This window comes from Sphaerodactylus townsendi, linkage group LG14 (genome assembly GCF_021028975.2).
Source record: "Sphaerodactylus townsendi isolate TG3544 linkage group LG14, MPM_Stown_v2.3, whole genome shotgun sequence".
In the NCBI taxonomy this organism is placed as follows: domain Eukaryota; kingdom Metazoa; phylum Chordata; class Lepidosauria; order Squamata; family Sphaerodactylidae; genus Sphaerodactylus; species Sphaerodactylus townsendi.
The window spans coordinates 43769750-43785699 of record NC_059438.1 but is presented as its reverse complement, the minus strand read 5'-3'; the positions used below and the strand labels follow the sequence as shown (position 1 = coordinate 43785699).

The window sequence follows — 15950 nt, the reverse complement described above, 5'->3', positions numbered from 1 at the left end:
GTCATATGCTTCTCACATGGGTGTTTAGCACTGTAGCTCTATGAACCAGTTTCGATGCTATCATCGTTCATGTTATTCAGACCACTCAGAGCCCACCTGGCGAGGAGAGCGGGATATCAAATAGAATAAATAATCAAATCAAAACATCAAACTGTGACATGCTTTGGAAGAGAAAAATAATATTTAATGATAGCCATCACAAAAAGAGGACCTTTATAAGCTGCACTGGCCCACCCTTGGAACCGAGCCCCAGCAAACTGCTGTGGTCATGAAATATTCTGATCTATCCCACTATGCACTGACAGGACCCAAGTTTAGACAGCCCAGCATTTGCATCAAAAGCAAAGGTCAGTGAACAGGATAGAGCAGGTAATAAGCAACAAATACTCATGAGCCAATTTTTAACATTTTTCTTTCTCTTTGTGAGTTAGCACTGAAAGCATTGTTTACAGTACTACTACTACTGCTGCTGCTGTAAACAATGCTTTCAGTGCTTCTACTACTACTATTAGTAGCAGTTATATTTCATTTGTATGCCGCCCTTCACCTCACGGACTCAAGGCAACTTCCAACATACTACAACAGTAAAAACATAAGTTATATTACAATTTTTAAAAACTCAGTGACTAAAACATCTCATGGGTATAAAATTTAACAAAACAGAGAAAAGGAGGAGTAGGGCAGAGGGAAGCCATCTGAATGATGACTCAGCCCTGGGCCTAGTACAGCAGCTCTGCCCTACACACCCTGTGGAACTGCATCAAGTCCTGCCAGGCTCTGCTCTCGCTGGCTGTACCGTTCCACCAAAGGGAGGGCCAGGCCCAAAGACACCCAGGCCCTGGTTGAAGCCAGCTGGATTCCCAGCAGGCTTCAATCGCTGAACACAGTGTCCTTTGAGGCTTCATTCGCTGAACACAGTGTCCTTTGAGGAAAATATTGGGAGAGATGGCTCCCTCAAATATGACGGCCCCAGCTTATATAGGGCTTTAAAGGTGAGAACCAGTACCGTGACCCTGATTTGGGGCTCCACCCGGAGCCAATGAAGCTGGCAGAACACAAGCTGTATGTACACTGTCACGGGGTCCCAGTAAGGACATTGCTGCATTCTGCACCAGTTTCTGCAGAAGGCCCAAAGGTAGCCCTGTGCAGAGCAAGTTACAGTAAGTCAATCTAAAGCTGACTGCTGCATGGATCACTGTTTGGGGCAGACAGGGTGTGGCGTTTCCCCTTGTTGCCCCAGCCCCACAGGTGGCTGTACCGACCCACCTTCCCTGACCTGGGGGTTGGACTCCCCAGACGATGTTACATTAGCTTGGCCCTAAGGGCCAAGGAACAGTCTTGCCCACAGGGCGCCTTGCGTTAGGACACGCCTTGTACCCTCCTCCCGTACCCTGGCCTGGGGTCCTGGTGCTGTTAGAGTTACCGGGGGTAATGGGCCCCCCTGACCCCTCTCCCTCTCTCTGTTGCCTCACAGAAGAGAGCCCTCTGATTGCTTCTCCCCTTCTCCGGCTTCCTTGCCCCACCCTGTTGTGCTTCACAGGAGTGGGGTGGGTGTGCAGCCGGTGTGAAGCCCAGGGTTCCCCAGCCTGTTCCCCCACAGGCTGACAAGCATCGCCGACCCCTTGCCCTGGCGGTGGGAGATATGGTCTACCTATCCACAAAAAATCTCAGAGACATTCATAAGTACACCAACTTGGGACATAAATATATTGGTTCTTTTTAGAGTCACTCGTATGATTAATGAGGTGACTGGTCAACTTGACCTGCCTAAAGCTTTGCATAAAATCCATCCTGTTTTCCATTGCAGCCTGCATCCTCCAAAAAAAACAAATGCATCCTCCAGAAAGACAAATGCATCCTCCAGAAAGACCTGGAGCTGCTCCATGGCTGGTTTCTCAACTACGTTGCCCAGGAAGGAAAGATGGGACACAGGGTGGGAGTTGGCATGATTCAACAGCCCGTGCACACAGAGTAGAAAAAGCATGTTTGATGGTGTAGGTCCTGGCCATGCTGGCAGGGGCTGATGGGAATTGTAGTCCATGAACATCTGGAGAGCCGCAGGTTGCAGACCCCTGTGTAGGGAGAATCACCATGATTGTAAAGTCACAGCTTATGTTCAGCAATCCCATACAGCGGCTTTCCAGGCAAGTAAGAAACAGAGGTGGTTTGCCATTGCCTTCCTCTGTAGAGCCTTCCTTGGTAGTCTACCATTCAAGTGCCAACCCTGCTAACTTCTGACATCAGATTACATTGGGCTATAGTTACCATGATACCTTCTTTCCCATGATTTAGGAACATTTAAAAGATGCATTAAAGAGCATCCCCAAGGGAGGCCATCTCATTTCATTTCCAGCATATTGTTTACAAAAGGTTTTCTATTTGTGTGTGAAACTATAATGTAAACACACAGAAGCAGCTAAATAGCAGCTAAATAAAGAGTGGCTAATTCTGTGAACATTGCACCATAGATGCACCATTGGCTGATGTTTCATCAAGACTGGGCAGGGTTGGGCAACGGAGGCACATTTCTCTTTAAGCAAATACACTATAAGCCAATCTAAAGCCTGTGCAGAACTGGGGCTAAAGGGGATGGGAAAGAGATACCAAAACACTACTGGGGTTCTAGAGCTGGACCACTCTGAGGCAGCAGTGATGGAATGCAACAACAGGTGTCACACTTGACAACCATTTGGAGATAGCTCCAAACCAAAGAGGGTTCCCACCTGACTCTCTTTTGAACTGGAGGGGAGGCAGGGAAAAATCTTCCCCCACACTGAAGCCATCAGTCCTCAGATGACCCCAGCTTTGGTTATACATGCAGAGTGTTTGCTGGAGATGGGGGCTTACTAGCCTCAGCCATAAACATTATTTAGGCAGAGGCTTCTGCTCCCGCTGCTTTTGTTAAAGGACAGTGCAGCCTCCAGCCCAAATGGCCCAATTTGCTCGAGGCTTCAAATCCCTGTTGAAAATCTTCTTCAGATATTTCAAAGGTGTGCAGGCAACTGGGCTTGTAAAGCAGGTTTCTCATTATTCTTCTGACCTTGAACCAGTAAAGACTGGAGCAAATCAGATTCTTGAATGCAGTTCTACAAGTCATTAATTTCTATTGTCTGTACCATCTTCCGTGCCAGCCCAACCCAAGGCTCCTTTATAATGTTCTGGGGAGTAATTTCGTCCCCCCACCCCATCCCACCCTCTCATCTTTCTCTGCCTGTGTGGCTGCCAAATGCCTCTGAACAGTTATATTTTATTCTGTTTCAAAGGACTGCATTTTATTCTAAATTGTTAATTTGTTTTTGTTGCCAACATTGGCACTGCAAAAGCAGAACAAAAGTGCAAATAGTGCCAAGCCCGGGGAGGTGGTGGGGAGGGAAGGAGGGGGCTCACAGCAAAGCGCTGCAGAATGTTTTCAACTTGTCTGAGGATGGCTGGAAAGACGGTCAGAGCAGCCATGCAAAGCAGCTGCTCCCTGTCCTTGAAGAAGGGATGCAAAAGTCAGAAAGAGCTCTGTTTGCAACCATGGGGGGGGGGGGGGGGTCCAAAAAGCAGGAGATGCCCACTCAGTCCAAGAAATGGAGAATCTAAACAGAGGCAGAGCTACCAGGGGGCGAGTGGGTACTGAATGAATGTACCTAGCCTATATTAGGATCCTGGACGTGAATAGCCATAAGCCAGAACATCTAAACAAAGGAGCCGTACATTTTGTGAAACATTTTATGAAACAGCATCTAAGCTAAACTGAACCAAGTAATCTTAAGTGCTGTGCTAAAGAAACCAAAACTATAAGACTCTGTGCCAAGCTCTTTTGTGAATAGTGTAAATATCTTGTCTCTTGCCTTATTTGACTCCGCCATCTCTCTCAGAGTTTAAATATCCATTCCTTTACCATTTCTTCTACCTGTTAAATAAATCTGTGTTCTTGGTTAAGGCTACTTCTGCCTCATTAGTGTGCCTAGTGTGGAGAGTGTCTGCGAAGGAAAGAAAAGCGAAGTCAACAGGCATTCCTACACCTTCTGGTGTGTGATAACAGGGCTGAGGGAAAGTGGCTACCTACTTCACGCTACTATATTTTTGAGTCAGTCCATGAAGTGAAAAGGTGGGGAAAAATAAAAGCCAGTGGTTACCCTGCTTTGGTGTTATAATTAGACTGAGTGGGTGTCCGTCACAGCATACATCCTAGAACACTACCCAGAATCCTCTGCAATACAAAGTGATTTCTGGCAAGCATCCAGCAGCTCCTCTGCAAATAAGTCATTGTGAAAGCCACTGCCTTAGTGGACAATCTGTTGAACTGCTTACTTAATCTCACATCATTACAAAAGGTAATAGTCATATGTCATAATTGCATTTACTTTTTACAGACAGTATGACAGCAAAACAAAAAATATCCTCAAAGGAAACTGTCAAAAGGAAACTTGTCAAATATTCTATTTCCGTTCAAGTCTTTCTTCAAGATCTCTCATCCAGTTTGCTCCTCCCAATTCACAAACAGCTGCACCCACCTTGAGCTTCCTGACACTGGTGCAGGGGTCGTTGGAAAAACTCTCCGTGTCTGAGATTTCGATGTCTTCACCATACAGGACGCCAGTCAGATCATTCCGTACCTGTTGCAAAATGAAAGGGAGGGATTTATAGGGATCCACTCTTGTTCTGCGTCTGTTTGCCTCTCATCATAGCAAAAAAGCTATATTAAGTAACATGAAGAATGGGGTTTGGGATTTCCCAACAAGTTTTCCAAAAACAAGATGGCAATTGAGCTACTCTGTTGCAAGTAAGTGGCTCTGCCGCTGCAGTCCGAACAGCAGACTAATCCTTGTCCATCTGCAAAACTTGCTCCTAAATCCTTTTAACCCCAAATCACAAATCCTCAATTCATTCAGCAGGTTAAATAACCCAAACCCAAAATTTACCAATATTTTGTATCACTGCTCAAGCATATCTGTTGTAGTCAGAAAAGGTCACTGGGCATGCCCAATCCCTTTGGTGAACCTAAAGTAGCTCCTTGGATGAAAGCCAAGGGCAGCATCCCAGATTATGTGGAACTGTTCCATTATCAAAGGAGGATTGTTCTCCTTGCAGTGTCAGGCAGCTACTATTCCAGCAGCAATTACTAAACAAGTAAAATAATTTCCTTGTCTGTTTTATACTATTTTGGGCAAAGGGACTAACAGAATGCTATTGAATACCCAATTATTGCTTCATTGTTACTTAAAACCAAGCCCCCAAACTGAGAAGTCTTTGGACATATCCAAAAGCACAAATAAAATCTGAATGTTCCTAACTGCATTTGTAGCATATTTTTATATATTGTAGAATGTCTAAAAACTCAGGTGCATATATATATATCACTTATCAGTGATGTGGCTGTCAGAATTCATTCAGTGTCTGGAAAGTACAGAAGTAGAGACCAGTTTAAGGACATTTACAAAATCCCTCTGGGTTGTTTCCATTCAGTTATCCATACTGACACTTGCCTAATTATTGGTATACACTGTAAGACAAACATTATTAAACAAGGCATGAAATGCTAATGATACAAACCCTTATTATAATATTCCATAAAGTTTGTAATTATAGAAGAAGAAGAGTTTGGATTTATACACCATCTTTCTCTCCTGCAAGGAGACTCAAGGTGGCTTACAAACTCCTTTCCCTTCCTCTCCCCACAACAGACATCTTATGAGGTAGGTGGGGCTGAGAGAGTTGAGAAGAACTGTGGCTAGTTCAAGGTCACCCAGCAGGAATGTAGAAGTGCGGAAAAACATCTGGTTTACCAACAAGCCTCTGCCACTCAGGTGAGGAGTGGGGAATCAAACCCGCTTCCCCAGATTAGAATCCACCTGCTCTTAACCACAGACATCTGAACCACCATGTGCAAACACTATACTTTGTACATGGGGGCATTTAAGTCTAGTTTCAGGTCAACTATTCATACCCTTCTCCAAAATCCTCCAGTGGGGACTGACATGAAACTATTAAGAGGGAGATTTGGCCTTCCACTTACACACCAACAGTGGATAAATGCTCTCTCCTGCCCTTTAATTATCCCTTAATGTTCTCTTCATATTACATGAACTGAGCCATGCTTTGTGTTGCTTGTACATCCAACCTTTCTTCAGAGTGGCATATGAAGTACAAGGCACCCCTAAGAGATACAAACTTCCCTAAGCCCTTCCACTGGAGGACAAAACTATACATTATGGGGAGGGGAGCATCATGGGTCTGTCCATTTGCACAGGAAACGGGAGGTCTATTTTTGAAATGAATTACTTTGCCCTATCTTAGCAATATCTGGCTCCTCTAAAAACTCGGAACCATAAACTGGTTGAGTACATAGAGAGTGTTGGGAATAGGACGTTGGATGAATCTCAGTAAACAAACATATGCATGGATGTAAAAGGCCTCGTATCTGAGATAAGTGTATAAAGCGAGGGGGAGGCACCAATGCAGTCTACAATAAAAAATTCTCTCAGCTCAAGAGATGTGATTTTATTTTGCATCATTTTACACACCATGTTGTGCATTTATGGACTTCTACCTCCCCCAGTGGATCATGTATAAATTTTCAGTGTGGACCAGTAGTTAGGATCACATTTGCTGAAAAAATTGAATTGTCAAATTTTCCAGAAAGAAAATTCTGATTTTTTCCCAATTCAAAGGTAAATAAAAATTTTAAATATTAGAATAACATCAGCAAAATTTAAATAATGTTAGCAGAAGAAGATAAATACACTGGAATTCATGTGTCTATCCATTTTCACACGAAACATGTCAAACATATAGGACTGCAATAATTTCACCATCTGCCCGCCAGCACAGAATCAAAAACATGACTTCAGTATCAAAGGATAAAAAACTCAACCCTCTGAAAACCAGTGAAATGGTTAATGCTGGCACCTGCACAAACGACAGAAGGACCTGCGTCACGGATGACATCCCACCCCAATCTGAAACAATAGGTTTTCAGCAGTAGCATGTGGACAAAACTGAAGAGCAGAGGCGGAGGTATCACGGGGCGGCCTGGAGACAAACGCACTGGGCGGCTGCCTTTCAATCACGTGGGGGAATCACCCCCACACAGCCAAACCCATGACCTGTCACCCCCCTCCCCACCCCCAGCAGGCCCTTTCGGGCTCACCTGCCCCCCCGCAAGGAAGCCCAGGCCCGCGGAGCAGCTCCACCAGCCCTCCCCTGCCTCCCCAACTCCTGCAAGAAAGCCCAGGCCCTGCCACCCCCATCCTAACCTTCAGTTTCCCACCCTCCCCCAAGCCTCATCTCTAACCTTCCCCCACCCCCACCCTCACTTTGCCTCCCTCCCGCCCGCCCAATGCTCCCCACCCTCATACTCACCTACCAGCCACTTTCTACCCTCCCTCTCCCCAATCCTGATCTTTCCACCCTGCCCCAGAGGTAAGGGGGAAACCAGTGGGGGTGGGCAGAATTATTTCAAATAAAACTTTTCAAGAAACAATTTTGGCCACTGGGAAAATCTGTGGAAAGTTGTGCATGCATAAAATGCCTAACTTTTTAAAAACGTAAATTATCATTACAACACTGCAGTATTGGAACAATATTTTAGAGCCATTTAAAAACCACATCAGGGGGTTGCTCTGATGCCACCAACAACACTAACGAGGATGTCACCTTTTCTTGAATTTCCTCACTGTTTCAGGCCCAGGCTTTATTTAAGCCATTCCACCTCAGTGTAAGCTAATACTATATACATTATCCTGACCGGTAATATAATAAATCACTTTGGATAATTTGCAACTAATTAATCTGTATCAGTACCAATCATAATTCAACTTGGAAGCTAAACCAGTTTTGCTATAACTGAAGCTTGTCTGGCCAGTCCTAAACTCAGAGCCTCAATTATAGTAGCAACAGGCTGTTTCATCATATACTACCAACAGGTCTCACCCATTTGTAACTGAAGCTAAATATAGGTATTGCTGGAAAAATCCTTTGTTGTTATTAGTGTGTGTGTGTGTGTGTGTGTGTGTGTGTGTGTGTGTGTGTGTGTGTGTGTAGGGAAGGGGGGAAGGGGGGAAGGGGGGAAGGGGTAGGGAAAGGATAATCCCACCAGATGTTGATCATCAGAGAGTAGCAATGAATGTGAATTGCAGAGAACAGATGGTTCATGCAGGAAGAATTTTGCTGCGTTTTCCTCAATTAATAATTCTGATGCTAAATTAGTTTGGATTTTTTTTTCTTGGGAGGGTGGGGAGCTAAGACAAAAGAGTTGCTCACCCAAACTAATCAGTTCAGTATACCAAGAAAAGCATTTTAAAAAACATAGCAAAAGGTCCTTTCAGAAAGGGGGAGGGATTATATTTTCCTGGATGAATAGAGAATGCTTGCAATCTAAAATTATAGCAAATACACAGAACAATTTATCTTTTCATTGAAGAAACATTTTATTATTACAGTTCAAGACAATGTCCTAGTACTATAAACACTGTTTGCTTCCTTGAGGGGAGAAAGTTAATGAATAGAAATGGAAGGCATGGACCGATTTTTCATTTGAAACCGATTCCCGTGGTCTCGGTGGCCCAGGCTAGTCAGATCTCAACTGATTTGAGAAGATAAACAGCTTCTGGTCAGTACTTGCATGGGAGACCACCGAGGGAGTCGCTATGAAGAAACAGACAGCAGAAACCACTTCTGTTCCATTCTTGCCTTGAGAACCCTATAAATTGGCTATTATTTGACAGCCCTTTCCACCACAAAGACATTGACATCAGCACCAGACAGATATTGATGTCGGCAGGATGGCACTGACAATGCAAGACCAAGAAAGGCCCAAATGAACGAACACAGTATGTACTAAGAAATATAGCAGGACAACAATATTGGCATAAAAGTTACATGTACATAGTACTTAGCATTTAAAAAAGGAAATGTGAAAAACTAAGCAAGATATTGCAAACCACGTGTTAATGAGAAAAACAATGTATATGATCAACAAAGAACATTATACAAAACTGGGGGAGATTTTGGAAGACTGCTGCAATCATTTACAGCGGAATATACAGAGCCTAAGTTAATACTACGCATCCAAACTGCACAACAGACACCCAAGTTCTCTAGGACAAAAATAAGTAATGAGCTTGGAATTTTTTCTTTTAGAAGCACTTTTGAAATTTGGTCTGACATTCTCTTTGAGGCTCACTGTTCTATTTAAAGAACTGCCTGTAAATTAGACAGATGCGTTGAGACACTTCATTAAAAATAATTCCAAATAGCAAGCCAGACATCAAGTCTGTAGTCAGTGAAGCCTCTGCTTAAACTAAATGGCAATTGTTCCTCATCCTGTCACACTCCTGGACGGTTCAATAATGAGACTCTGCATTCAGAATACTTCTTTATTATGAAAAAGCATCAGGGAAAAGAAGCATTTAGACTTCTACTGCTGGAACGAAAGGTTAAGCGTCAAAACACTTTCCATTATACCCCCATGTCATGCCTGTCCATGTCACAAACACCAGCCCTGAACACCAGTCCCCAAGGGGGTGGGGCCTCCTCCAGTCCCACTGTCCAGAGACAGCTCAGCCTTCACTTGGGTCAAAACTACCCACAGTCCCCAGAGATGTGGAGGGCAACAGCAAGCAGGTGTCTAACAAATAGATTAGGCTTTGCCTGTGAAGTGAAACTGAACCGCAGCAGACAGGAAGGAGGAAGAAGGTGAAGAGGATTCCACATTCCAGACAAGGCAGGATCAAACGAGAACTGGGCAGATCATGACACATATAAGCCCTCAGTACAACCACATTGGTTCTGTTCTGATTAAAGAGATACATTTTATTTATTTATTTATAGGCTCGCCTTTCTTGTTTAGACTCAATGTGGATTATGCAGATTAAGAAAATGCATTCAAATAGAATGAGATCAACAGACAATGCAATCAGACAACAAGAAGAAGAAGGACAGTTTGGATTTATATCCGCCCCCGCTTTCTCTCCTGTAGGAGACTCAAAGGGGCTTACAATCTCCTTGCCCTTCCCCCCTCACAACAAACACCCCGTGAGGTAGGTGGGGCTGAGAGAGCTCCGAAAAGTTGTGACTCGCCCAAGGTCACCCAGCTGGCGTGTGTGGGAGTGCACAGGCTAATCTGAATTCCCAGATAAGCCTCCATTGCTCAAGCGGCAGAGTAGGGAATTAAACCCATGCACCTGCTCTTAACCACTACGCCACTGCTGCTTTAAAAAATTAAAAAATTAATTTAAAAAATTAGAAACAAAGCAAAAATGCATTAAAAGCAACATGGTACATAAAATATACAAATAAAACACACCATATAGTTTGTAACAGACTACAATCTTGTTCCCTTTATAAAAGTACCCTTTCCATGTTCCATTATACAGTGGAACCTCAGTTTTCATTGGTAATCCGTCCGAAAAGAATCGATGAAAACCGAAACCGATGAAAACCGAGGCAAACTTTTCCATAGGAATCAATGTAAATCCAATTAATCCATTCTAGGCACTCCAAAAAATATACCAAAAACACATTTTTGGAAGAATAAACATAGTGTTTAATGCTGAAAACAGTAACAAACAATAACACTAGGACCAGCTTCAGAGCCAGTGGACCAATGTCACACCAGAAAGCTGTCCAAAGAGGTCTGTTTCTGACGCCTCTTTAAGATTTGTCTGAAATGGGGAAAGACATTGTCATTAAACAAGTTGCAGACACGGCCTGCAACAGCTTTGTCCGGGTGATTTTTCTCCACAAACCCCTGCACCTTACTGCAAATCGATGAAAACCGAGACAAATTAAAACCGAAGGCAATGAAAACCGTTCCACTGTACTACAGTATTATTATCTTAATAGGAAGGGAGATTACTATGAAGCCATTAAGGGCCTTGTGGTTGAGAACCAGAATCTGAAATAGAATTAATTAAAAATTGCTCCAACATCTGACTGCTTCTCTTTCTAAATTGGCCTTTGGCCAACCCCCCACCCCACTCCCCTAACAACCAAAGTAGACTTTGTATTGTCAAAGGCTTTCATGGCCGGATTCAACTGGTTGTGGTGGGTTTTCCGGGCTGTGTGGCTGTGGTCTGGTAGATCTTGTTCCTAGCATTTCGCCTGCATCTAGGGCTGGCATCTTCAGAGGTGCATCACAGAGGTGAATCACAGATAAAGTAGACTTTATCTGTATATGTGGAGGCCAGGTCTACCCATTACTTCTTAATGGGAGGTAGACCAGACCTCCAAACAGCTGCAAGTCTCATATTGACTTTGCAAAGTTTCAACAATTTCTCATGTAAAACAAAAAAAGGAAAAATCAAACTTTATTCATCTATTGTTTATACTGAAATGGCCATCGGATGAGCAGCCAGCAGATAAAACCCTTGGGGATGTTATGTAAATGGTGGCATGAGGCTCATGAAGCTGGCAGAAAAGGGCAGGCGATGGAAAAAGGAAAGTCAGAGTTCTAAGGGTGGGGGGAGGCAGGAAAAACAAAATGTGCCTTTGTGTGCCTCTTCCTGGCCTAAACCTCAATCTCCTACAAAGTCATTAGGGTGAGTTTTTAATTTTTTTTAATTTCAGCATTTGAATGGAGGAGGATGGGAACAGAACTAGGAAGGCACTGGGACCCAAGTAGAGAATTTTAAAACAAACAAGATTCAACATCTGACGGCTGCATTTACAATTCAGCTTTAATTTTTACATGGAAAAGAGTCCGGTGCAGAATGCTGGTTGGGGCCAGGTTTTGGGACTATGTGATTGCAATATTACAACAATTGCACTTGCTTCCAATCTGCTCCCTAGCCCAATTCAAGATGGTGGTTTTGACCTTTAAGGCCCTAAATTACTTGGGTCTGGGGTATCTGAAGGACAGTCTTCTCCGACATATCCAGCCAAGCTCACAGGGAGAGGCCGCTTTAACTGCCCCATTGACCAGAGAGACTCACCAATGGCTGCCCAACAATTCTGGAACAACTTCCCCATGGAGACACGTCTGGCACTCTGGAGCATGAGGAAGCAGCTGAAGATAATTTTATTCAAGATGGCATTCAATTAATTTTAGTTATGTTGCCTACTGGAAGTTTTACATTTTTGACTTTAAATTAGTGGTTTTATTAATTTTATTGTATCGTATTGCCATTTATACTGTAAGCTGCTGCAAGATAAATTCCTCCCAACTGATCCTGCACCTCCAGTGGGGACTCTCTGTGTCTGTTCAGATGGGAAAGAGTGAACTGCCAAAGGGCTATGCCCTTAATATCAACCCCACTCAAGTCAGTTAATAAGGGTGGAGTGGTCAACTGGGTCAGAGGCTGCTAAAAAGTCCAACAGTACCAACAGGAAGGACTTTCCTCTGTTCAACTTTAAACAAAGAATGCTCACTAGTGCAGCTAAAGCTATCTCAGTACCAAATTCATGCTGGAAACCAGAGTGAAATGGGTCAAGAGCACATGCATAATTCAGTAAACCCTGGAGCTGTTCTGCCACGACACACTCTATTGTCTTTTCTAAAAAAGGTCAATTGGTTACTGGCCTGTAATTGGCCACCTCATACCCAGCCAATGAAGGTTTTTGAGCAGAAGTCTGCCCCCTTCAAAGAGAGTCCCCTCAGTGAGGGATAAGTTGATGATTTCCACTAACGGCTCCAATACCTTTTCCCAGAGAGATTTTAAAAGCCAGGATGTGCTTGAGTCCAGAGACAAGTGGTGGCCCTCACACTACCAAGGAGCCCATGTTAGGTCTCGAAGCAATAAACAACTCTGTATTATTATTGATCAGCAGTATTTATTGATCAGCATCGAAGCACCCAGTGTAATGAACCTGGAAAGTCCAGTCAAAAGTAACTCTTAAAAGCTCTTTATTGTACTGTCAGTCATTGTCGAAAACAAGCAATGCGAGTTCTGAGGACCTCAGAACTCAGATAGTAGTTTAATAAAGTATCAACCTTCCTTCCAGCCACATGAAAAGAAAACAAAGCATAGTTTCACACAGGCAAGCAGAGATAGCAACAAAGCTGGAATCTCCCAGCCCAGGCAAGGAGCCAGAGCAGGCTGGCAGAAAAAACCAAGGACAATGAACACACAAACATATTCCTGACATTCCGCTCCTCCTATGAACCTCCCCCTCCCAGTTTGTCAGGAAAAGCTTTATGAAAAGCAGTGACCAGAATAAGGGCGTGCACATCTGTAGCATAGACCCATTGGTCATGGCCGGTGGGGAACCCCACCCACTGTAAGGAATTCCATAGAAGCAGAAATAAAAGGCTCTTTGGTGAAAAAGACCGTTTATTCAGACATCTTAGAAAGCTCAAGTACACGCAGTGGCAGGAATGACACTTCCCGCCAGAAGCACAGGTTATAACTCTATCCATCCCATCCCCCTCCCGGCTTCCCATGGGAGGCAGGGGACCTCATCTCCAGCGCCCACAGAGATAAAAGTCTCCATGGCCCGATGAAGCTGCAGTCCCATTGCCGGGCTGTGGAGATGTACTCCAAGGTTTTCAGGCGGCTGCCCTTAGCCCATCAACACCATTGAAGAACCCTTTACCACTCTGCCTCCCTTAAAGAAGACCCCTCCCCAGGTTTTATCTTTGCGGAAAGGTATGGTGGAAAGCAGAAATAAGGATGGGAAGGCGTCAATATTTTTGAATAAATCCATTGATTATACCCAGAGAGGAATATCCCACCCAAGAAACTAAATATTGCAAAGGCGTTTGCGATTAAAGCGAGAGTCCAGGGATGCATAGGCGTCAATTTCGTAGTGCTTGTGGCCATCAATAATAGTCGGTGGGGTCTCTCCATTGCTGAGTGCGTGCATTATAGCAGGCATGTCGGAGGCGGGAGCCTCCTTGAGTAAACTGTCCGAATGGAAGACAGGATGAATGTTACTAACAGAGAGTTAAGGCAAATCCAATGCAGGGCAGTGACATTCATTAATCACTTTAGTAATCTGAAAAGGTCCCACCGAATCTTTTGCCTAGTTTGGAAAATTTATGCACGTCTCTGAGATTTTGGTAGACAAATACACCCAAGCGCCCACACGCAGAGGGAAATCCGAAGCTAAGCCGATGCTTATCCGGCTTACACAGCTTTTGGGAGTCCTTAGCCTGTTGTAAAGGCGGTCTGAACTGATTTCCGCTTACCCTCGGCTAGGGATGAAATCCATTGTTGAAACTCTGGAGGATCCAATGCTAGTCGGCGAATTGGTAGTTGCGGTAACGGGCGGAAGGAGCCGTACCAGACACATTGTTTTCAATTTCAAAGGGGTTTTCTTTGTACTGCTATGAACCGCGATTGTTATAGGCGTACTCCATATATAACGGAATGAGCTTCGCACCAATTGTCTTGGTGGTAGTTGGTGTAACAACGTGAAATATTACTCCTAGGAGTCTCTGTTCGGGTTTCTCTCCGACTCACCGTCACACTTTAGAAGGCGACTGGTAGAGGGGCGGCGCACCGCCCGGGGCGGCCCCTAACAACCCTAAACTGCAAAAGCCTTCCAGAACTTTGGAAGAATGAATTGGGGGCCATGATCCGGAGACCACCTTTTAACTTGGGGCGGAGTGTAGGACGGTAGAAACATGTTGGAATGAACAGCCGCTGCTTCAACTTTAGGGTGGGCCGGGAGGGATGGAAGCACCACGGAATAAAATGGGCTTGTTTAGAAAATAAGTCCACCACTACCCATAAGGAACCGTGTTGCCACCATGAAGCTTTTCGGGCAAATCTGTAATAAAATCCATGGAGATGACTTCCCCAGAGGCGGGAGGCCACCGAGAGGTTTCCAACAGCCCATGGGGCTTTCGAATGTTTTTGGCTTCTGCACCAGACCAGAGAGTAAACCTTTAATATAAGCCTCAATGTCGCTTGCGCGATCTGGCGCGCCACCAGAACTGACGGCGGGGCCAAATGCAGAGTTTTCAGAAAGCCAAAATGTCCAGCCCGGCCGGGCATGCGTGGCAGGCTTCAAGAACCTGCTTGCGGAGGGGGAGGCACATACCAACACTCCCCTCCGCCAAACTCCATTCTCCAAACGCTAATTGGGAATGTGCGCTTCCCTCCGCTGGAGGCTTCCGCGCCAGCCTCCGGGCCTCCCTCAGGAAGTTCCTTCGCGAGGAAAGGAGGAGACGAAAGGACTGGGAATGGGTGGTGAAGGAGGAGTGGGCGATCTGAGAGCGGGTGACAGCCATCCCCAACTGGGAGGGGAGAGAACAGTCGCGTGGAATGGTTCTCACGTAAAGGCAGCTCCACCCCCCTCTCCCGGTAGTAGGGCTAGCTGTAGAAGCTGAAAAGCGTCAGCCAGTTTATTGGTTTTCCCGGGGAAAAAATGGACTGTGAAAGAGAAACGAGAAAAGAAATGCCCACCGGAGTTGTTTTGCGGACATCTTGAGGGGGGGTGGAAAGAAGCGGCCAAATTTTGTGATCCGACCAAATCCTGAAAGGGGTGTTTAGCCCCCCTCCAGCCAGTGGCGCCAAGTGGAGAAGTGCTTACTTTGATGGGTCAGCAGTCTCTTTATCTCCCACAGTCCAGTTGAGTTCAGCACCGGAGAATTTCTTAGATAAATAAGCAACACGCAGGACCAGCCACTACCATCTCTTTATTTTTCTGCAAGAGGGCTGCCCCAAGCTTTTGTCCGGAGCGCATCCGCGTGAACCAACAAGCGGGAGATCTGGGTCAAGGGTGCTTTAGGATGGGTTCCAGTGGGTAAAAGCAAGACTTTAAAGAGCTTTGAAAGGCTATTGTTTGACATTCTTCAGACCAGTGCAGTTAAAGGGGGGCCCTGGGCTTGGCCCGGACCAGTGGATCTTTACCCTTAGTGCGTAGAGAGGTCTGTGAGGAGGGAGAAGCTGTCAGTTCAGCGAATTGGGGTATGAAGATCACGCGATGAGAAATTAGCAAAACCCAGAAAAGATTGGAGTTCTTTGCGATTGGTGGGGGCAGGCCATTGGAGGACCGCGTCAATTTTGTAGCAGGAT

General features: G+C 45.0%; 1 protein-coding gene across 1 annotated transcript in view; it reads right to left on the bottom strand.

Annotated features, from left to right (window-relative positions):
* GABBR2 (gamma-aminobutyric acid type B receptor subunit 2) overlaps positions 1 to 15950 on the bottom strand; it is a 425828-nt gene that overhangs the window by 252178 nt on the left and 157700 nt on the right. Inside the window, exon 4 of the mRNA XM_048516192.1 lies at positions 4503 to 4604. Coding sequence (XP_048372149.1) covers positions 4503 to 4604 — 102 coding nt within the window. The remainder of the gene's footprint in view (positions 1 to 4502; positions 4605 to 15950) is intronic.